Source organism: Podarcis raffonei, chromosome 12, assembly GCF_027172205.1.
Source record: "Podarcis raffonei isolate rPodRaf1 chromosome 12, rPodRaf1.pri, whole genome shotgun sequence".
Taxonomy (NCBI): Eukaryota; Metazoa; Chordata; class Lepidosauria; order Squamata; family Lacertidae; genus Podarcis; species Podarcis raffonei.
In genome coordinates, this window is record NC_070613.1 from 57,796,338 (window position 1) to 57,819,273 (window position 22,936).

At 41.1% G+C, this 22,936-nt stretch overlaps 2 protein-coding genes across 7 annotated transcripts in view; one reads left to right on the plus strand and one right to left on the minus strand.

The window, feature by feature from the left end:
- STK17A (serine/threonine kinase 17a) overlaps positions 1 to 22,936 on the plus strand; it is a 45,845-nt gene that overhangs the window by 12,529 nt on the left and 10,380 nt on the right. For 3 of the 4 annotated variants that reach the window (XM_053359825.1, XM_053359821.1, XM_053359824.1), the window contains exons 3-7: positions 421 to 565; positions 878 to 1,004; positions 1,348 to 1,396; positions 1,484 to 1,660; positions 3,402 to 6,627. In XM_053359825.1, coding sequence (XP_053215800.1) covers positions 421 to 565; positions 878 to 1,004; positions 1,348 to 1,396; positions 1,484 to 1,660; positions 3,402 to 3,726 — 823 coding nt within the window. In that variant the 3' untranslated portion in view covers positions 3,727 to 6,627. Of the gene's footprint in view, positions 1 to 420; positions 566 to 877; positions 1,005 to 1,347; positions 1,397 to 1,483; positions 1,661 to 3,401; positions 6,628 to 22,936 lie in introns of those variants that run through there. The other variant, XM_053359823.1, reaches the window with a different exon arrangement.
- LOC128398562 (cytochrome c oxidase assembly factor 1 homolog) lies at positions 8,381 to 12,547 on the minus strand. 3 transcript variants are annotated; one of them, XM_053359827.1, is made up of 5 exons: positions 12,444 to 12,547; positions 10,707 to 10,858; positions 9,326 to 9,402; positions 8,722 to 8,822; positions 8,381 to 8,647 (listed from the first exon to the last, which is right to left on the minus strand). In XM_053359827.1, exons 1-4 carry the CDS (start codon positions 12,535 to 12,537, stop codon positions 8,726 to 8,728), a joined length of 420 nt encoding a protein of 139 aa, XP_053215802.1. In that variant the 5' UTR covers positions 12,538 to 12,547; the 3' UTR covers positions 8,381 to 8,647; positions 8,722 to 8,725. The 3 variants fall into 3 exon arrangements, with proteins under 3 accessions (XP_053215802.1, XP_053215803.1, XP_053215801.1); XM_053359828.1 differs by having other exon boundaries at positions 8,381 to 8,641; positions 8,716 to 8,822; XM_053359826.1 differs by having other exon boundaries at positions 8,381 to 8,822.

The window sequence follows — 22,936 nt, forward strand, 5'->3', positions numbered from 1 at the left end:
TCAGTAAAAGAGAAGCTAGTCCTGATGCTGTGGAATTATTTTTTTGATTCTGTCTATATTCAGATGACTTTTCTCAAAATCATAACACTAACTGAGCCAAGCCATGGATTAACCTTGGGGTAGCACAGCAGCAGAAAGAGTAGGGAAGGAGCAAAGCACCCATTATTTTTCATCTTGAGTACCAGTGCACTTGCTCTTTCACGCTTAGCCATGGTTTTGCTTAGCAATTCATTTGGACTAGGTCACTGAATGGCTAGGTAGGTTACCAGAATACTGAAAAGCTGTTTATTTACCAGTTAGACCTATTTAAGGCAAGCATACACATTTCGCATACTCTGTGAGCAATAAGGCTATTGGAGTGAATTGTTGGGTATTATTTCTCTTCTCTAGAAAAGTTTAAATATATCTGTTTTTCCTCAGTGCTGCTGGAGGAGAAATATTTGACCAGTGTGTAGCTGAAAGAGATGATGCCTTCAAGGAAAAAGAGGTTAAGCGTCTCATGAGGCAAATTTTAGAAGGTGTTTCATTTTTGCATCGAAATAATGTAGTTCACCTTGACTTGAAGGTAAGATGTGGTTTAGAAGTATGGAGGCAATATGAAGAACCAAATTTGTAGTTCAGAGTGGGGGACCATTTCCAGAACCTGCCCCACCCTATGGCCCATTTTAGACAGGTAAGTGGTCACCCAGCTATCAGTTTACATTGTGTCAGCTGCACACATCTAAATTTGGGCAGAGAATTAAAAGGCAGCAAGCATTTCAAAGAGCAGACACAGGCTTACCTATTATCTTGGTGCTGTAGCAATTTGAAGCCATTAGGACTGCTGTGGATTTCTTAATAGATTCTGCTAATACTACCTTTATTCATTTATTTTCAGCCCCAGAATATTCTGCTAACCAGTGAATCACCACTGGGAGATGTTAGAATAGTTGACTTTGGCCTCTCCAGAGTAATGAAGAATAGTGAAGAACTAAGAGAAATTATGGGAACACCTGAGTATGTGGGTAAGTTCTTAGCAAGAAACTAATGTGATAATGGGCAAGCAGTAATGGGGTAATCCAAATATTTGGATTAAAGTATCATTCATAGTTTCAAAAATGCATGTTCTCTTCAAAGACCTGGTAATTAACTTGTGGCAGTGATTCAGAATATCCAAGAACACACTTTAAGAAACATATACAGAATTAGTGCAAGCTACCTTTATTAGTTCTCAAGCTTCTGATACCATGATTGGTAAAAGCTACAGAAGTAGGTTGATGATTCTATACTATTGGCATCTATATCTTAAATTGTTCACATTTTTAGTAGAATGTATAGCAACCAGCTCTATTTTCCCCCCTACAATAGCTCCAGAAATTCTGAGTTATGATCCAATCAGCACTGCAACAGATATGTGGTAAGGAGAGCTCTTTATTGAATAGTTGTTTTGTAAACTGCAAGTTTTCCTCTTAAGAAGCTTATGTGTGTAATTTTTTTATTTTAGGAGCATTGGAGTGCTAGCGTATGTTATGCTCACAGGAGTATCACCTTTCTTGGGAAATGATAAACAGGAAACATTCTTAAATATATCTCAGATGAATGTTAATTACTCTGAGGATTTTGACCTTATATCTGAATTTGCTGTGGATTTCATCAAATCTCTTCTGGTTAAAAAGCCTGAGTAAGTTATATTTAAAAGTTTTTTGCTTCATTGCTTTAAACCATACAAGGCACAAATAAAATTCAATTCAGTTGAAACACTGCTGGTTTATGAAACCATGATTATGGAAGCCAGGTGTGTGCATTAGTCCCGTGGGCTACTTCCATAACATGCTGGCTTGTGCATGGTGATCTTGGCTTATTTTTAAATCTTGAGTTCTGAAATGGGGAACTCTGGTTTAATGGCAGCTAGCTAACTAGGGTATTAAACCAGGATCCTAATATTAATAAACCATGGTCTATGAAGGTGGCAGCATTAACATTCAAGCCAGGCCATTGACGGTGATTAATTTTTTTGCAGATTACCCACAGTAGCATGGGCCACATTGTTCCTGATAAAGCACAGATCTCTATCATTTGACAATTTCTCACTTTTTTATGTACTATAAGGTCTGAGTTCTTCATAAAAGTATGCTTCCATAAATTTATAGAGGTGTTCTATGAATTTTAAACATTGAAGTAATCAATGTCTTTGAATTAAAGAAGTTTCCCCGCCTTTTAAAATCCCCCCGAAATAAACCAAATTTAATTACACATTACTCCATAAGTTCTTCTAGTAATGTAGCAGTATTTCTTCTACTGCGGGAGCTAATGCAGCATAGCAAGTGGAAAACATCCATTTACTGCTGACCTGCTAGCTATTTGAATAATTAGGAAACCCTTGAATTTACAAGCAAGTTGGAGGCCCCACCTCTTCACATGCTTGGCTTTGAAAAGCCACTCAGGCATCCACAGACTACTGTTCTAAACAAGTTCTATAGGTTGCTGGCTAATTGCAGTTACAATGTATTTCAGAAAATTGTCTCTGATTTTTGCATCAGAAGTGAATTTAGCTATTCTTCAGTAGTTTTGAAGCCTAAACTAGAAAACTTGCTCAAAGGATATAACTGCTATGATATTGGTAAAGTAGCTGAACTCTTTGGAGAGGAACGTTCAAAATATTTAGAATTCTTGAAGATTGTACATTTCTACAGATTTATATACAGTACTACTTGTGACTTCATGTGACCATTCCAAAGTGAACACTACTGAAAATCCATTTCAGCTTTTAAAACCCACTTGTGGACTGTATCTTAACATTAGGAAAATCCAAAATCTTTACATTGAAGTAGAAATATTCTGAAATTTGTGAAGGGGCTCTCAAGATCCACTTGCTCTCTAGTGATCTAAAATGTGAGCCACATAAAACAGTTGTCAGATGGAGGCAACAAAATTGTATCTAGATGCAGTTGTCTACCGTTGCTCACCACGTAGCTTGGTTGCTGCTATGTGGTTTGTCATCACACTTCTGTAAAAGATTTATGTGGAAGACTTGCAACAGTTTGGCCAGTCCAGCTGACAAGTTGCTGCACAAATACCCTTCTCTGCCTGATAGATGCAATTTTGAGCAGCCAGCTGCCTAACTATTTTGTATGAGGTGGACCTGAGCCTGCCCTGTGTACAAAACATACTATAAGCAAGTAATTAATGCAACATCTTTTTCACTGCATGGGGACTATTATGAAAAAGGTTAAACATGGCTTTGACAAGATGGAACTGCCAAATTTGCATCTGAATGCATGTTAAGCACAGATCAGTTTAATGATGAATCTCTAGTGGGAGGAAACTGTTGACATAATGGAGAATGTGTTCTGAACTGGATTTTTAGCATTTCATCCTTTTGGCCAGTCTTTTTGAGCAAGTGTTCCCTCTTTTCTCTCTAGGGAACGGGCAACAGCAGATGAATGTTTGGTACATTCTTGGCTAGCACAAATGGATGTTCCTGATACTATATACTGGATAAAGAACACAGAGGAAGCAAACACTGTTATTGTAAATGAAGAAGCTTTTACTTCTGAAAATTCTACAGATGGAGAAAAAACAGAAGAGTCATTAGTGTCAGAAGAGCTGATTGTAGTAGCTTCATATACACTGGGCCAATGTAGGCAATCGGAAAAAGATAAAATTGTTGAACAGAAGACCATTTCCAAGCGCTTTAAATTTGAAGAACCATTGCTGCAAGAAATACCTGGAGAATTTATTTACTGAATTGCAACTTGTTTCTGCTCTTTTGAGACCTTGAAACATTAACTTGGGAGACCAATTTATGTATTGCCAAATGTACGTTTATATGCAAATACATTTCTTGATAAAGTAGGATTCAAAAGTCAATGAGAAAACTGTGCCAAACATCTTAATTTTTGTGGAAGTGGTATGTGTATGCTTACCTTAATTGGTCAGGCAACATTGCAGGATGACACCCACCACCCCACCATGATCTGGCAGCAGACTGTCTCTCGAGGGGTTTTCTCCAACTGGCATAATGAAAATTGAGTCGTTGCACTGGCGGGGGAAGCAGATCACAGCCTTCCCAAAATTGGCCGGTCGTGGCAGGCTGCTTGGCTAGCTGGTCCACCTCTGGGGTACTTCACTTGGGCCAGTTTTCCACCTCCTTGGTATGGCACCAAAAAGAATTTGGATATGCAGCCACAGAGTTGGGCACGTGTGCTTGCTTTTTCATCTTCCTGGGCTGCCGACTTGGCTTAACATCCAGTTTCCAGATTACGTGGCTGGGGCACAGGAGTATGTGTTGGGAACAACTTATGCCTTTCCTGTCCTCTAGAATCAAAGCCTGTTGTCTAGATCTGTTAGTCATCCAGCTGGGCAAAAATGACCTGGGCCCATGGAAAGGCGCATAGACCTGATTTTGGCCATCGTGGATAACCTCAAGGCTCTAAATGAACTATACCCTAAAATGGCCATATGCTGGTCTGAGTTGCTAAAGGCACGTCAGTGGTGGCATATTCTGGAACTCGCTAAGATTACCAAGGCAAGGAAGGTGGTGAACTGAGCAGTGGTGCACAGAATTGAGGAGACTGGTGGAAGGGTGATTTGGTACCCAGACATCACTTTTGACAAGGATGTGCTTTTCAGGCATGATGGTGTGCACCTGTCAGGCATGGGTGATGATGTCTCAAATGCTCTCAAAATATCATTGAGGGCCTTAGGTCCTGGTTGCAGATGTAGGGGGTTTTGCAACCAGCCAAGTTTGGCTTGAGGGCGGTTTAGGCATTGGGTAAGCCTTTGTCTTTGGTGGAGAGGGGGGTGTAGCCTCTGCCTGCTCCTCCAGTATTCAGGGATGTCCCCTTAAAGGGATCTGGTAGGAGTTGCATCTCTCCAGAAGCCCAGGCTGGGGCTAGGGCCATAGCATCCTCAAGGCGGCAGCCCTGCAGGGGATTCCTACTTGATGTGTGTCATAGGACCTCTTTGCCTAGGGTTGACCCCTAACAGGTATACCTCAGCAGGCGTGCTGGTAGTTCAGTGGTTATACCCCATGCATATGCTAAACCTCTACATCTGTAACCAGTAAAGTTGTGGCCTAATTTCACCCTAAGCAATGTTGTCCTGTTTATTTGGGTGATGGGTATGCGGGGAGGGGTGCCTGTGCCATGCAAGTTAAATGCCCTTACAGAAAAGAGCAGAAAGCAGTAGTTCTTTTTTCTTCTTCTGTTGGTATGTGTAAAGCTTTTGTACTATATCCTGTGTTTTAACTATTCATGGTTGGGGTTGCTGTCCCAGTGCAAGTTACCATTGATAAGTATCCCACTTGTTTAGACAAGCTGATAAACATTGATTTTCACCAAGTGCAGCAAAGTACCAAAATACAGTTATGCCCAAATTCTAAGTTGCTATTAGATGTAGCTATAGACTAATCCAAAGTCCTGAACCACTCTGCTGGGCAGGATTTGGATGTGGCAGACGTCCCTCTGCTGGGCTTTGCTGGGCCTATTGAAATGGTGGGTGGTACAACTGCAGGCTGTAGCCAGTGGTGGAACCTCCAAAATGGGCTGGCTCTTGGGTAGGGAGGGAGTGGAGCTGGTGAAAATAAGCACAACTGCCCCTCCCATTACCTCTCCCCTGGCCAGCATGAGCTGCAGAGCTTTGGATGCGGTGGTAGCACCACTATTCCACTCAGCCTGCTCCTCCTGGCTGAGAGTTAGGATTGCTCCACAAGCTGGTTTCTTTTCTTCATGCTGGTTTAAGTCTTCTATCGCAGAGCATAAACTTTTATCATTGTTTCCAGCACAAATTAAAAAGGCAAATTTTCAAGTGATGTGTGTCTCTGTCCCATTACCTTTCAGTTTACATTGTACAGTAGTAAACTTGGTAAAATATTTGAGTTTTTAAATGTACTTCTAACAAGGCCAGCTTGATCTTGGTTGGCTGCTTGGAGACTTTGCTGTACTCTGTTAAATTAACTTGCTGTGCCTTAAGGTTGGCTTTGTGCAGTTCACAAATCATTGCAAGTTTGTATAATGATGTGGAAGTCTAATGTAAGTTATAAGCAAAATTTAAGTAACTCTGTATTGGAAAAAGTAGCTAATACGTAGGGATGCCAATTAATTCCACAAGCGTAATACTGTCAATCTGAAATGCTACAGTACAAAAATTAACCTTATGAAAAATGTAAATAAGTGCCTGTATAAAGTAGGAAGGGGAAATTCTCCAAATGTAGAAAAAGGGATTCTGGGCTCTGGTTCCTGTAGCTCCAGTTCATAACGTTCTGAAATGAGTTGTCCTTTGTCATAAGCTATGGTGCTTTTCTTATAGGAACTACTGAGTTTCTGAGAAGCAGCACATGGGTTTAGCTGGATCAATTGCAAATTACCACCTCTAGGTATCAGATACCTGGGATGACAGAGTTAAATTAGATTATGATCAACTCCTTCTAAGTACTCTATGGTTATCTAAGGGGAAGATGAAATGAGATCCAAAGCAAAATGAGTCAGACCAATTTAAGTTACAGAGTAATGTAAAGAAGTGTTGTGCCTTTAAATATTTCTGAAAACTCTTGGCAGATGTATGCTTACTGTGTGCCTTTAAACACACAAGATCGGTTGGCAAATGTGAAACCATTTGCTTTAATGTAATAAACTGGTTTTTCCTGTTCTTTGATTATGTTTTTTAGCACTTACCTACTGTTACATTACATTTTTAAAAAATGTAATAAACTCCACAAGTCTTAGGGAGCCCTTAGCTCAAGTGGTTTTCTGTTCCTCATAAGTGCTAAAGCAAAGTAGCTGGAATCCCAAAGCTTTGCCATCAAGTATTATAACTGGGGCATTAATGGCTTCATTGCCTGTTCTTTGCCTTTCGAAAACCATTGCCACCTTCTAATAGCTGACTGTAGCATTTGTTTCAGCAGTGTCCAGTGTCTACTAAAAAGCAAATGTTACACTGTACAGGTAGGAGACAGCCCTTTATTTTCCATGAAGTTCAGTTGAAGTCTGAGAGTAGTCCAGAACAACTGTGAAACAGGTTGAGGTTTGCAACTGCTGCCACAAGTCAATAGGGAAATCTGTTTTCATTTAGTGTGGTGCTATATCAGGAGAGGGTTACTTTGTCGTAATTGCTTTTCTTCTGTCAACACACCAGTAGGAATTCAGATAAAAGCTGCATTTCTTTCCTTGAACTGGCTAGAATTCAACTTGTTTCCCTGACTTCAGCATTTTATTTTAAATTCTGTTAGCATATTGAATATTCAAGAAAGCTGAATCAGTTTATTTGCTCTACACAAGCACTGCCTTCTCTTTGTAGCTAGAAATTATTCTGTGACCATTGAGCTTAATCAGCTCGTGATGCAAGGAATAACACAATTGAAAAGTGCTACTAATGGAAGTAGATGAATGACAGTGAAATGTCCACTTGCCATCCATTCCTTCAACATCAGTCTCATTAACAATGAAAGCAATATCTAGTCATTTGGAAAATGTATGTGACATCTTTAATTGTTCACACTCTGTAATATATTCAAATATTAAGGTGGTTAATAAATGAGTTCACCTTTGTGAAACTTTTAAACCCCCCCCAAGGCAGCATCTTTTGTTGGCAGCTTTTTTTTTAACGTTAAAGGGATAGTGGCATGTACCGTATTTTTCGCCCTATAGGACGCACCGTCCCATAAGGCGCACCTAGTTTTTGGGGGGGGGGAATTATTTTTTTTCCCCAGGCCCGAGCTTCCCCCGACCCCAGCCCCCAGAACAGGCAGCTCTCTGCAAGCCGTGGGAGCCCAGTGCTGGCTCCCGCTGCTTGCGGAGAGGTGCACGAAGCCTGGACGCGCTGAACTCAGTGTCCCCAGGCTTCAGCATGCAGGCAACTCTCCGCAAGCAGCGGGAGCCCAGTGTCGGCTCCCACTGCTTGCGGAGAGCTGCGTGAAGCCTGGATAGCTAGAGGGGTCAGTGCGCACTGACCCCTCTCGCTCTCCAGGCTTCAGCGAAAGCCTGCATTCACCCCATAGGACGCACACACATTTCCCCTTCATTTTTGGAGGGGAAAAAGTGCATCCTATAGGGCGAAAAATACGGTACTTTATGAAATAGCATGTGCTTTGTGAATTAGTGTAGGATTAATGTGGCATGCACTCTTGAAGTAGCAATATGTTGGCAACAAATCAGCTAGCTTATTTTTTTGAGTTAGGCTTTGCTTCCAGGGGCCATTTGTGTAGGATGGTGCTACACAGTCCTTAATGTTACTTACAAAGCAAGTGTGGGGAGCTTTTGGTCTTCCAAACCCAGAAAGCATGGCCTAATGGCCAGGGGTGATGAGAATTGAATGTTCTGCAACACCTAGAGAGCCAAAGGTGTATAACTCATCTGTTAAATGCACATCAGCCTCCAGAACAGATATGAGTCTTACTCTGTCGTGTGTTCAAAAGGCTTTTATTATGTAACCAGAACCTAAAAGGCCAGAACCGGTTGTGCACAGGGAAAACCTCTACTATGCTACCTTGATAAAGTTGAAGAAACCTGTTGGATCCTGGCTACAGGAAGCCACCCAATATTGCGGAGGATAGCTTTTTTTCAAAAGCATGTTGAAAGCTAAAAGCTTTGGGTATGCCCTATATGGTAGAATATCCTTCTACATAAGAGCAGACCCTTGCGGATGTCCGGACCAAGCCTTTTGGCTCCCAACTAGCATTTAAAACTTTTACTTGTGACAACACAAATCACACACACACACACACCCGAAGTCTTGAACTTTTTGATTTTTACATCTCCTGCTGAGAAGCATCCTTCTGTGACGATAGGAAGACTGGAACACTTTGGCTGTTACGGAGCTGCAGTGTGACTTCTTGCAGATGCCAGCTATCCAACCACAGAAAGATTGGGGAAGAAATCCAGTAATTAGTATTTACTTAGAATAAGTTTGCTAATGTAGTATTTTCTTAACATCACAATGACATTAAAAGGCTTGGGAAATGCTACCATTAAGGAACTAGGGCTGGGCGATAACAGCTTTTCAACATCGTGATGTATCATCAGTCAAACATTGCGATATAGTGATACGTTGCAATGTTGAAAAGCAGAGGGAGGAACAAGCTTCATTGGCCCCAGCACCAGGCTGAAACACTGTAACGTTACCATATTATCCAGCCAGAATTTGCTTCCAAACTGATAGAAGAAATGATCTTGGTAGAAGCACCTAATAGCAATTCAGCTGATACCTTGGCTTAATTTATGCATGTAGATCAGTCTACTGGCAAGGCAACTGCATCTATGGCAGAACTGCAACCTGTTTCACAAAGGTAACTTTTTGTAAATGGCACTTAGTCCATACTTTATGCACTTAATAATCTCCTAGTACACACCTGTTAAGAGTGAAGTCCTTCTCTGAACAGACATGAAGATAACCAGCTGACTTTGTCCCAGATACTGGTATCCTTAACTGTAAATGCAAAAGTCAAATTCTTATGATTTTTTGTTAAATACACCCCCCCACACACACACACAGAGAAGTAAGTCAAACAAAGCAAAATTCATATTTAATAACTTATAACTCAGAACAGAATTTAAATTATCCATTGTCTTGAAGTTCCAAATTATATCAGGATGACAACCATGCAGGCATTTAACTAAGCACAACAAGCCATTTATTCTTTGCACATTCATACAAATAATTCCTTATTAGGTCACACATAAGCTTAAGTCTTTACTGCAGAAGAATGGGCGAATCCAATCTAAGTTTTTAGTAGCTGTTGAAAGCTCTGCTTGTTCCATTAGGACAGTTTGGGAGACCTGTGACCTTCCAGAAGTTAAGACTCCCAACTCCCATCATCCCCAGCCAACATAAGCAACAACCACTGATGATGGGAGCTGTAGTCTGGAAATATCTGAAGGGCCACTGATCCTCCCCCCTCCCCCCCGGTGTAGTACAATCTGCACTCAATTTGGTTATTATCTCGCTAGACTGCTAGTTGTGGTTTCTTGTGTGTGACTAGGGAGTCTGTCTAAGGGTACTCATTCCCATTTGTGGACACATCCAACAGAGACTATATTAGTATAATACAAACTGCCTTGCCGGACCATTGGCCTGTCTGACCCAATACCATGTAAGTCAAATGGCACAGCTCTCCAAGACCTGCAGAAGATATTCTAATAATAGAAACAACAAGGTGATAATAATAATAATAATAATAATTTATTATTTATACCCCGCCCATCTGGCTGAGTTTCCCCAGCCACTCTGGGCGGCTCCCAATCAGTGTTAAAAACAGTACAGCGTTACATATAGGTGATGATGTTGGAGATTGAATCTGGGACATTTTGCATGAAAAGTATATATTCTGGTACTAGGCTACAAACCAGTCCCCGGCACTGAAGCACTACTTCATCATATGCACATTCAGCTCTGCTGCTGGGCAAATTCTTGGATAAATCCAGACTTTTAAGTTAAGCTGGTGTATAAGATCTGCACCAAGTTGATGTGGTTACTATTTATTAGACAAGGCTGATTTAAAGCAGATATGTTATGAGAAAATGTGTAGATTGAAATAGTAATGTCTTAATGGTATATGGAATCCTAGCCTATTAACATTGCAGCATAGTAATTTTATGCTGAGATAGCTGATGGCACGGCAGACAACATCTTCAAACATATTCTAAGAAATCTTGTGGTCAAGCTATAATGTAGAGCACTCCTCCCCATTGCTTCTCTTCTCTCACATCAGGTCTTAATTCAGCTGCTATTACCTGAGCTCTTGACATGTCAACACAGTTGGTCTTGTCAGTCAGCCTGATGTAATGTACTTTAAGAGGAGGAGCACCAAGCGCCTCCAGGGCGGCGGAGTCTTTCTGAAGCTGCTCAAGAGCCTGCTGATAGTACTGTGTTCTGGCAAAATTCTCTGGAGCAAGGAGAAGAGACATAATTAAGTTATTTTATTAATATTAAACAGAAATGGAATAGTGATAAATATTAATCAGAGACAGAGACAGAATGGTGTCTAATTGCCTTGACAGGTACCAAAGCCACAGTGGCCATAGCACTGTGCCCTTTCTACTTTTATCTACAGATAACCTAAATTTGAAGGTTTCCTTGTTATTTCAAAATATATAATCAAAGGCGACAGATGACTGCAGTTATACTTACTCATTCCAAATGTGTAAGGCCTGTTTAAAACGTATGTACATGGCCTACACAAGTAACATTGATACTGGGAGCTATGTCTGGAACAGCCAGCGTTATCCAAATACCACTGGGGAGTCTGAGAAAACCAGCCTCTTGTGCAGGTGAAGATAATTCTACCGGTACAAATCATGACTATATTCCACCCACTGCCAATAGCAGTCCCAGCCACAAAGTGCATTAGTCTTTCCTAATAATTTTTACAGACAGGTCTGTGTAATGTCACATTTCTAAGATACTGAAGAAAAGGGGTAAAATGTGACACTTGGTGCAAAATTAAGCTTCTCAATTGTGTTTGCTTTCTTTTCTTTTCTTAGTACAAGTTTCTGGTTATAGCTGTGAATGCTTCCTTGAAAAGAGTGTGGGCAATGGCTGTTGAAATTTCAGAAGCACAAATGAAAGCCAGTAGTTGAATAATATTTCCAGAGGATAAGAGCAGCATTTTAACACTGCATAAGATTGTCTGCTGCTCCCAGTGATGGGAAAATTCAATAAATTATACAAAATAGTAAACATTGCAGAATATGCAAAATAAGAGCAATTACATAAAGTTGCTTAATTTTTACAAGTTGAGCTCAACGTTTGGGGCACAAAATTTAGGTTGCATGGTTGTAGACTTCTCTTTTTTTTTAGCACTGTTGTATACAGAGCATAAAATTGACTTGAAAGTTTAAGGGGTCAAGTCATATCATTCCCACTACCACCCCGTCTCTAAATAGTAACATAGGAAACCATCTTATACCAAATCAGACCTTAGTCCAACAAACTTAGTGTTGTCTACACTGGTTTGCAGAAGCTCTCCCAAGATTTCAGAAAGGAGTTTTTCCTGTCATTCCTGCAAGTGACGGGGATTGCATCTGGGTTGCTTTGCACTCCACCACTCGGCCACATCCGTTCCCATTAACGATTATATATAGCAGGGAACCTGCAGCCCTCCAGATATTGTTGGACCACAACTCCCACCCCATACACCCCTGCCCACTGGCCATGCTGGCTGGACCTGATGGGAGTTGGAGTCCAACAACATCTGAAGGCCAGAGATCTCTTACCCCTGTTTTAGATGTACTGAAGATGACAGTCAGGGATACTACTTTATGTACAATTGTCTTGCAAGCAGAAAACTAGCACTGAAGGGAGGAACGTTCTTCTCTAGTAACTACTGGTTTTCTATTCACAGAATTTTTAGCATGCTGGAAATTCAAATATGTGATTTGCAACATGCATTCTACCAACCCAATGCTCTTCCATCTCATTCTGCTGAACGTGTGGATCAGGGTTAACTTGCTAACTGTGATGAAACTTACTTTGTATGTAGTAATACATAAGAGCACTTCCTCCACCAGACACAACTGCCAGATAAAGAGCCATTTGCTGAAGTTTTCTCAAGGATGCTGGCATGTTTTGTTCCCTAAGGGGAAAGAAGGATCAGAAACAGATTTATTGTATATTAGCAAAACAAGGGAATGTTGCCAAAGCCCTTTCAATATTCCAGCAAAATAGGCCTGAATGAAAGCCCTACATGCCTCATTCAAGCATTTTTGAGGGCCCCATGGTTCACTCAGATGATATCTAGATGAGAACTGAGCAGGGGCTGCTCACCTCAGCCTGAATATGTTTATCTGTTTCTTTTAGGGATGCTGCTGCTTCACTAATTGCCAAGCAGAAAATAACTCGTTTGGTGCGGCCAGCAGCCAGAAAAGCAGCATATTGTTCTGCAGGTTCGCATTAGGTGCTAAATAAAACACAGGGGAGTATTATTCAGGTTTATGGGGGGCTAGTGAAATGTCACCCTGAAGTAAAGAAAGTAAACCTTATGAGTGAATTTTGCTAAGAAGGTGTGGGGAGGGATAAATAAGCCACGTGTCCAGTAACCCCACAGTTGCCACACTTTAGCAGCTTTCACTTGTGTGTGCATCGACACAAAGCAGAAGTGAACAACAGGAAGGTTTTGCAACGGTCTCTCCCCTCATCCTTTTAGTCTTCTGTCCTGCCCTTTTTATGTGGACCACATATTTGTCATTTTGTTCTGTCATGCAGACAGATGACAAATACACAGTGAAAGTAAAAGGGCATGAGTGACTAGCAGAGAATACCATTAAACAGCTGAGTACAGGAGGTTACAGCTGTTCCTTTGTTTAACAGCTTACTGTGTTATTTGTATGAAAGGCTCTGTGCAGTATGTAAACAAGCAGGACTTGGATAACTATGAAAGTTGTAAATATTTTCAGTGATTTATGCGTATAAATCACGAATCCAAGTAGCAGAGTGAACAAGGCACACTGTCCTTTATTTAGCTCTCCTTTAAGCAGAGACCTGTGGCCCACCAGCTGCTGCTAGACTGCATCTCCCATCAACCCCGGCCAACGTGGCCAATGGTCAGAGATGGGAGTTGTGGTCCAGCAACATCTGGAGGGCTGCAGGTTCTGCCAACCCTGCCTTTCAGGGTAAATGCATGCTGTTTATAAGTAATCATTTACCAAAAAAACCCCACCATAAGCACAGCATAATTGAAACAGATTTATAAACTTCTTGAAGGGGAACAGAGGCACAGAAAGAATGAAACAATTAGAGAGCACAGAGAAAAGTAATGGTAGCTTTGTGTGATAAGGAACCGAGGCCTTATCCTTCCCTCAGAAGGTTGTGGACTCTTTTTTAAGCAGAGGTTGGATGGCTAGCTATCATGGATGCTGAGATTCCTGTAATGCAGGGGGTTGGACTAGATGACCCTTGGGTTCCTTCCAACTCTACAATTCTTTGATTCTAAGTAGCCTTCCTCACACCCAAGAAGATTCTGGTGAAGTTGGAAACAAGACGTGAACTTAAGGAATCCTAATGTCATCGTAACAACTACATGCTAAAAAAATACATATTCGAACTTCCCTCTCTGTAAGTATCCTTTCCTTTGATGGAAACGGGTGCTTCCCACAGGTTTTCCTGCAGCCTTTGTAGTACATCTACCTAAGTCTTTAACCCTTCTCCTCCTCATGCCTCTCTTCTCTGCAGAAAGGCATCTAAGAAAAGAGTTCTTGCAGAGAAGTGCTAGAAATCCCTTAGGAAAGCAATCTCTGGAAAACACTCATTCAAGGGTCCGTCTCCTTTTTTACTTGGTTCCACACAAAAACAGAGAAAGACCCACATCCAAAATATCCTGTTTGTGTTTTGGCGTCCTGACTTCCTTCAAAGATGCTGACTAAATCCTTGCCTTCCCTCAGGCTACCTCACCTCTTCAAATCAGCCCCACCCAGATTATTTTGGCATCTTTGAAAGCAGTGTCTCTAAAGTGGATTTCAGCCCACGTTGGGCTACTGGAAACCTTAGTGATAGCTTTTTAGAAAGTAAGGCTTCGGCAGAACTGCTGTCAAACATCTTATTAAATGTCACAATGGAAACTAATGGCCACTGATGTAGAAAATGGAAAACCATTTCCTTCCTTTAGTCTATACTGGCATCTTTCTCAGGTGACACTATTTGCATGTCTAACTTTGCTTCCTCATAAGAGAGTCATAAGAGTGCCTGAGACATCCTCACCTCCTAGTATGACTCCACATACTTGGTATGTTGCTTTCAGAAACAAGGCCTAGAAGTGCCATACAACATTTGTTTCTGAGTAAAATCAAAGGTTAGGAGTTGATAAACATTACTTGCTGGGGACTATTGACAACTTTGCGAAAAACAATGAAATCTCTCACTTTAGGAAACACTACAGGTTATTTTTGCCCATCTTACATATTGTTGCATGTCACCCCAATCTCTGCTTGGTGTGAGATTCCAGGGGTTCCAGACACCCAGGGTTTGTGTTTCCTTTGGGAATGAGGCACAGCAGAGACTCTGGTAGTTTTATGATATATGGTTTATTTTTTTATTATTTTTAAAAAATGATATTTAATACATCAAAAAATAAAAAAAGAAACAAAAAAAATTTAAAAACACATAAAATTCAAAGTCCTTATTTTCAATAACATATTTCCCTGACTTCCCCATACCTCCCCCTCTTGTATTCCAATTCAGATTGTTGATTCAACAAGTTCTTGTCCCCAATTTTTAACCTTTTTATATTTCATTCATTTTAGAAAAACCCATTTTAACTTATAAACATCAATATTTAAACAACAGTTCAACAAGTTCTTGTCCCTAATTTTTAACCTTTTTATGTTTTATATTTATATTTAGTTCATTTTAAAAAACCAATTTTGCCTAATAAACATCAATAATTATACATCCGTGCTTATTCTTAAAGCCTTTTTCTAAAGTCGACCTAAATTCCCTTCCACGATTCCCTCAATTCTCATACAAATAACAAAACAAAATAAAAGCAAAACAAATTATAATTATACACCCTTTGGATTCCCAAACTCCACCCCCCCCTTTCCCGGTTCCGATCCCCAATAATCGTCCATCAGTCAATCTACTCTCAGCCTGGGGATCTCACGTCCGAGGCTCTTAATTCTCTCTCAATTCCTCTCGGCCGGCTTTTTGGATAGTCCTTGGTATTAAACACCAAATCTCGGAGAAGCTCTAGTCCAATGAAGTCCATATTTCTTCCAACCAGACCTCCATACTTAAAAGTGGAGCCTAAATCTTGTTTCTTACTCCTTTTAAGTCCAAATGTCCCGAAAGCTCCAACTTCCACCTTAATCAGATTTGTAATCCTTAGGTCTTCAGATCTCCACACAAGAAGATCTCTCCATTCTTCAGTCTCCAATTCAAACCAAATTTTCACCATCGAGTTCTTATTTTCCTTTGCAGCCATCATGCCAGGCCTCTGGCTCTTCTTTGTCATCTGTAAAATTACAGCTCCTCCTTCCTTTTTCTCAGGAACAACATATATCTCTTTCTTCACACTCTCAAAGCTCTCAAGTTTCTCTTCTTGTTCAGCTGCATGAGCTTCCTGAGTCGGTTCCTTGTCAGATTCAATGAATTTGTTTACTGTTAAGTCCAGAGTTGTAACATTTGTAGCCAAAACATCAATTTGGCCTTGTAACTTTCCCAAGAGAACAAAGACTCTGTCCAGTTCAGCTTGAATTTCCCCTCCTTCAGCCATTCTTGTAATGTCCCAAAACCCTCTCTAGAGGGATTTTGGTTACTTAGTGTTCTTTCCAGTTCAAATCCAAAAATCAAATTAGTTTGTATCAGTTCTTCCTTGTTTTCAACAAAATATAGTCAAATTGTAACAAATATAGCCAGCAGAAGCAACAGAAACAAAGTTCTCTTTTTCCGTCTGACAGCTAATTTGACAGCTGTCAAACTCTTCCAATACCTTCAACAGGCTCTCTCGGGGATCACTCCCGGGTCCGGGGGGGGTGGCACTTCAGCTCCCAAAATTAGCTCTTATCCTCCAGTAAGGTTTCTTCTAGTGCCAAATCGTGAAATTAATGTCCTTTGCCAAATGATAAACGAAAAAATTCTCTCGACCTTAGTTAACATGTCCTTGCTTTAGATTATTTACAGGAGGAGGAGGCTGACTTCCTGTTTACACCTCCCCCGATCGTACCTAATTCACCGAAAAATTTTCTTTAAAAGTCCAATTTCCGTACTACTCACGGGTTGTTATTTTGAAGTCCAAATCACAAGAAGAAGTCAGCGCTCTCCGGCCATGGCAGCGCGGCTTCACTCCACAGGAGAAGCAGACGACTCACAGCACCATGCCGCTCACCCCGTCCCCCGTTCCGGAGCCTTTAAAAAGGCTCCTTCGCGAGTCGGGGGGGCGCAAATGGTGCCCACCGAGTCACCAGGTTCACAGGCTTCTCCGCCTGTGATTTTTAAGGGTCTCCGTGTCGCCGCAGCGGTACGACCCTGATCCTGCGGAGCCAATTCCCTCCGGAGCTCGGAGGGAATCCGCCATTAGCCGATGGTGTTAACCCGGAAGTTGATATATGGTTTATTTACACATATATACCACCAGAGTCTAGGACGCGGGTGGCGCTGTGGGTTAAACCACAGAGCCTAGGACTTGCCGATCAGAAGGTCGCTGGTTCGAATCCCCGCAACAGGGTGAGTTCCCGTTGTTCGGTCCTTGCTCCTGCCAACCTAACAGTTCGAAAGCACATCGAAGTGCAAGTAGATGAATAGGTCCCGCTCCGGCAGGAAGGTAAACGGCGTTTCCATGCGCTGCTCTGGTTCGCCAGAAGCGGCTTAGACATGACCTGGAAGCTGTATGCTGGCTCCCTCGGCCAATAAAGCGAGATGAGCGCCGCAATCCCAGAGTCGGCCACGACTGGACCTAATGGTCAGGGGTCCCTTTACCTTTACCACCAGAGTCTACAATGGAGGGGTTCACAGCATTAACACCCCCAAGAGGGCCTTGCCTGTCCCATAGCCACAGCCTTGGATTCCAGCAGGCATGGCTCTCTCTCAGCTGCCTAACCTGCAGCCTTGCTTCTACCTTCAACTGCACACAACTCAACTCTCCAACTCTGGCCTTTCTGGTTCCCATTCTTTCCCCATTTAAAAGGCAGCTGCAGGAGAAAAGGATTTGGATCAGCGCCTGGAGGGAATTCTTTAAAAATCCTTTCTCCCTGTGCTGATTACTGGATTTGTGTGGAGGGAAATTTGCAGGCATTAAAAAACAACAACCACCTGCTTGAAGGGCCCCTCAGTATTTTATGTGATTGGGCCAAAGTCATGGGGTGGGGGCTATGCTCGCTGCCCCTGCTAAGCAATATGCCATGCTAAGCACTACAGGGGATTGGAGTAGATCAGAGAAACAAAGAAGGTGCAAGCAGGCAGTGGAGAACATTCACAGGCTCCTCCTTGCAAGAGAGACGGCTCTTAAATCATAGTCCTAGATTTAATTCTTGTGTCGCTGCTCCCAAGGATCCTTAGCAGGTTCAGCAAAACAGAATGGCCAACAACCATAAGTGACAGACATTTCCATGTGCATGTTCTCTCACCTTCCCACCTTTCATTTTGCTTCATGGTACCCTGTTTTTCAATTCCACTTGTTCACACCATGTCGGTGGTACCTTTAGCATTTGGTTAAGATTAGCACTTGCCCTTTCCGCCACACACGCATATAATGCTGCCCAAACATACTTCCCCAAGTAGAAAAAGAAACTGAATATATAAAGTTTTGATTTTTGCGTAAGAATTAACCATTCAAAGCAGCCAAGCAAATTATCAGGCATGGTGAGTGGGAGGAGACCCTCACTATGTAAAACATTCACCTAGTTTTGATGCCCTTTCTGCCCCGTCAGCTGATCCTTCTTGATGCCATTTTTTCTCTTTCTTCGCCACACCATGATTTGATCCAAACTGGTTTTCTGTTCACTGACGGACTTACTGCATCATGCTGGCATCAACAAAAATCATGTGCATTGCCCTGGTGCTGAGGAGAAGCGGGAAGAAAAAGGTGACACCCAGGAGGATGTGTTTGCTAGCCTGATAAGACAGGAGGCACTTTTCAACTCTCGTCAAAACTGATACAAAATGAGGCTGCATTGAAACATTTAGTCTTGTTCATTCATTTCTAATGTTATATAATAATATTTGATATTTATCTACTTTCAGCTTCTGACTATATTTAAAGTCCTACAGGAATTTTTTTTTTTAAATGCAATAGATGTACCATGATGCTATTCAATCATTTAATAACAAATTCTACCATCTTGTGGTATTATTTTTCAGAATGGCACCTATGTTAAAACAACTGACCCTATGATTGCTCTTTGAGAACCATATTTCATCTACATACACCTGGATCTTAGTTGTCATTCTGGGGTTTGTTTTTGGGGGCTGTTGCAGTTTGGTGCTGCTTTGTCTTTTTAATCATCAGCTGTTCAGAACACTTGGAGATAAACACTGTTCTATATATACACATTAAAACTTTCTCATTTTAAATGAAATCCTCCTGTAAAGTGCTGGGCCTCTCACTTTTTTATTTCTCATAAAGGAAGCAACATTTCTAATGGTTCAGAGCTTGGTCATAGATGATCTGCTTAAGCCCAAATCCAGCATAAAAAGATAAATCAGTAATTTCCTCAACGTGGGTGAGTGCAGTTCTTATGAAGTGTTTTAGGTTTCTCATAAAATAAAAGTACTTTAAGTGCAGATGAGAAGCAAGGATGAGCAAAGGAATGCAAATTCCTGTTACATAATACTACTCTGAATTTTATTGCTGCTTGAAGGGGGAGGAAAATGAAAATGTTATAATAGTGGGGTGTGTTATAAAGAACAACAGTGCAATTATATCACTGTTGCTGCTTTAGAGCACTGAAGTTAATTCTAGTCACTGGTGAATCAATCACCATCTTCATGCTTCTTCAGACAGGCAAAGTGAAGCAAGCAAGTCCATCCCAGCACTCTGGAAGGCTAACAGGTTTCTTTTATGTCCCTTGTCCCTGGTTACTTCTATTTCAAACATCATCTCATTACCGGACCAGTTTATAAGAACTGCTTTATCTACTTATCAGCCTAACCACAAAAACACGTGTGCTGGTATTGGAAGGCTATATGGAGCACGTGGTCACAATGGGAATTGGCACAAAACCAAGGATCTACATAGTTGTTGGGGGCAACACATTATGTCTGAGGCAGAGATATTCATGGGACTGAACTCTATGACATACACAGGGAATGGCCAATATATGCAGTGATACAATGAATAAAACACATTATAGAAACTGGCTTTCACTACTTATTAACAATTCCCAAAACCATGCACTGATTCATCTAGTCTTCCATTTGTTGGGTGGAAATTCACCCATGGGGTGAATAATAAAATAATCAGCTGGGTGCCTAAATTCAAAACTGGGAGCTAAACACATTCTTCAGTAGGCGAGAGTTCCCAGTAGCAGAGTTTAAACTCACAGAAGTTAAGCAGCAGCACAGAGTTAGGAATATAGGTTGTTAAAACTATTTTCATACGTCATTTAGTTGCATACAGCACTCCCTGTTTTCTACCCCTCTTGCAATGAGCCCAAGTATGTTTAAAATATTTTATTTACAAAACATTCCAAAGGTCAGATTCATGCATTTATTCAGCAGCAACAAGGAGAACGCAGGCAAAATACACTTGGGCAATGCTTTTTTTCCTGGGGGGACGCAGGGGTACACATACCCCTAAACATTTTGTGAATCTAACTTTGGCCTCATTGAGGGGCAGTATTTCAATATGAGTAGGAAAATGAGAGTACCCCTAAACATTTTTTTAGAAACAAAGCACTGCTCTTGGGTATAAAATACAGAAAGATAACTTCAAACATGTTCTAAGCTTGGAGCAGGCTTAAGATACGTCCTCCCTGGCAGGTTACATGGCATGGAGAAACAGGAAACAGGAAGAGAAAAGCTTCACTTCCTCATCAGAAAAAGGGTGGCATGACCTAGCTGAGTCTAGGAATCCATCTCTATTACCTTAACCCCCTCATGAACTAACTAGCGCTCATGCATGATTGATTTTGACTGAAATTTCCCACACCATTGATGCCAGATAGGTTTTCCAATTGAATTATGACCAGCAGGAGGAATACTGAGTTGCCAAAGGTCATCTGCTTAAGAGGACTGGCAACTTACATGAGAAGCATATAATAAAAAGTAATTATGCAACACTTAAAAAAAAAACATGAAGAGACAGAAGCATATTAAAATGCTGTAGTATTATATATTATCAAATTAGTCACACTCAGACCACATTATGACCAACACAACCAAAACCAAAGGAAAACCCCCCACTTTGCTACCTAATTTCTGATCTCCTACATATTTTCCCCTCAACATGAACTCAGTTACTTAAACTGAGGCCATAGTTCCTTTCCCAGTAATGGAAAAATTAACCTACCTCCCATATTTCCTATGCTTTACATATTAACATATATAATCAATTATAATCTTCCACTATCTGATGAAATCTTTGCTCTTTTCCCAAACTGAACAACTAGAATTCTAGCAGCAATTTAACAAATAGTTCCCTAATTTGGCATTGTGAACCCAGCTCCTCTAAATACACCAACATCACAAGCACAACAGATACTTAAAAGGAATTCACTAACATCACAAAGATAAAACTGCAATACCAAATTCAGGTACCTAGTGATTCAAATAACCAGAAACCTCAACAAAATATACCTCCACAATTACAAGCCCCTGTAGCGACAAATCAACAGAGACTTGAGGAAATGGAACAACACCAACTTTACCCTCTCAGACAAAATAGCTATGATCAAAATGACCACCCTCCCAAAACTAACCTATTTATTCCAAACCCTCCCAATCTGGATTCCCCAACTCCAGAAGTAGCAGAAAAAACTACACTCGTTTATTTTCTCACACAAAAAGCCAAGAATAAGCCCCAAATACCTGTACCTCCCTTCCTCAGAAGTCCAACCCTTCTGGACAGCAGTCCTATAAGAGATATGCAAAATAATAATTGCTTTTCCCCCTTAAAAGATGTTTAGGGGTACCTTCATTTTCCTTCTCATATTGAAATACTGCCCCTCAATGAGGCCAAACTTAGATTCACAAAATGTTTAGGGGTATGTGTCCCCCCAGAACAAAAGCATGGAAAATAACTAAACAGGTATTAGAATTCACCCCAGAACTGGCCCTACTGAACATCTTCTAAGATCATAGCGACCACTCACATTATACAGAGCTCATAACCCACCTCCTCTCAGCAGCCAGAAGCCTCACAGCCGGACACTGGAGAGACCTGTCAGGAGTAAACTTGAACCAATGGGATTTATTTGTATGGGAAACGGCCTTGCTAGAAAAGCTAACCAATAAACTGAAACCGACACGGGGACAAATAGAAGAGGACGCCTTCGCCTGGCTTCCCTTTATCACCTACACAGCCCAGCGAGACAACAAGAGGAATCCACCGACAACATATGAACATGCCTCCTCCTCACAAATGCAAACAACCCCCCCTGCAGACACCCTGCCCCCCAAGAAGATGCAATAATCAAACAGAAATACAGTGGTACCTTGGTTCTTGAGCTTAATCTGTTCTGGGAGTCCTGTTTGACTTCCAAAACCATTCAAAAACCAAGGCACAGCTTCCAATTGGCTGCAGGAGTTTCCTGCAGTCAAGCCGAAGCCGCGTCAGACATTCAGCTTCCAAAAAACACATACTTCTGGGTTTGTGGCTTTTGGGAGCCGATTTGTTCGGGAGCCAAGCCATTCTAGAACCAAGGTAGCACTGTAAATGAATAGAAAAAGAACCTACCCAGCTGACGGTAACACAAAACCCCACAGGTATACTATACAAAAGAATATAAGCCTCACCAACCCACCCCTCCTCTCCCCCATCTTCTTCCCCAACATTATACAGTGGTACCTCGGGTTACATATGCTTCAGGTTACAGACTCTGCTAACCCAGAAATAGTGCTTCAGGTTAAGCACTTTGCTTCAGGATGATAACAGAAATCGTGCTCTGGAGGCGCAGCAGCAGCAGGAGGCCCCATTAGCTAAAGTGGTGCTTCAGGTTAAGAACAGTTTCAGGTTAAGTACAGACCTCCGGAACGAATTAAGTACTTAACCTGAGATACCACTGTACTGTACTCAACGCTTAAGTTCTCACAACAAATGTAACTTATCTGTAAGAAAGACTGTACAAGCTAAAAAAAAAGAGACAAGGCGCGTACTTTTGTAAACCAACAAAATCATTCATAAAATTATTATTATTATTATTATTATTATTATTATTATTATTATTATTATTATTATTGGGATCATCCCCACAATTATTTTCATTACCAGATAAAATTTCACTCCATTATTTTTTTTTTAAATTTAAGATTGCATCTAGTCTTGTATGCCTAGATCACCAGCAGTCAGGAGACACTTTGAAATATATTTGTTTTA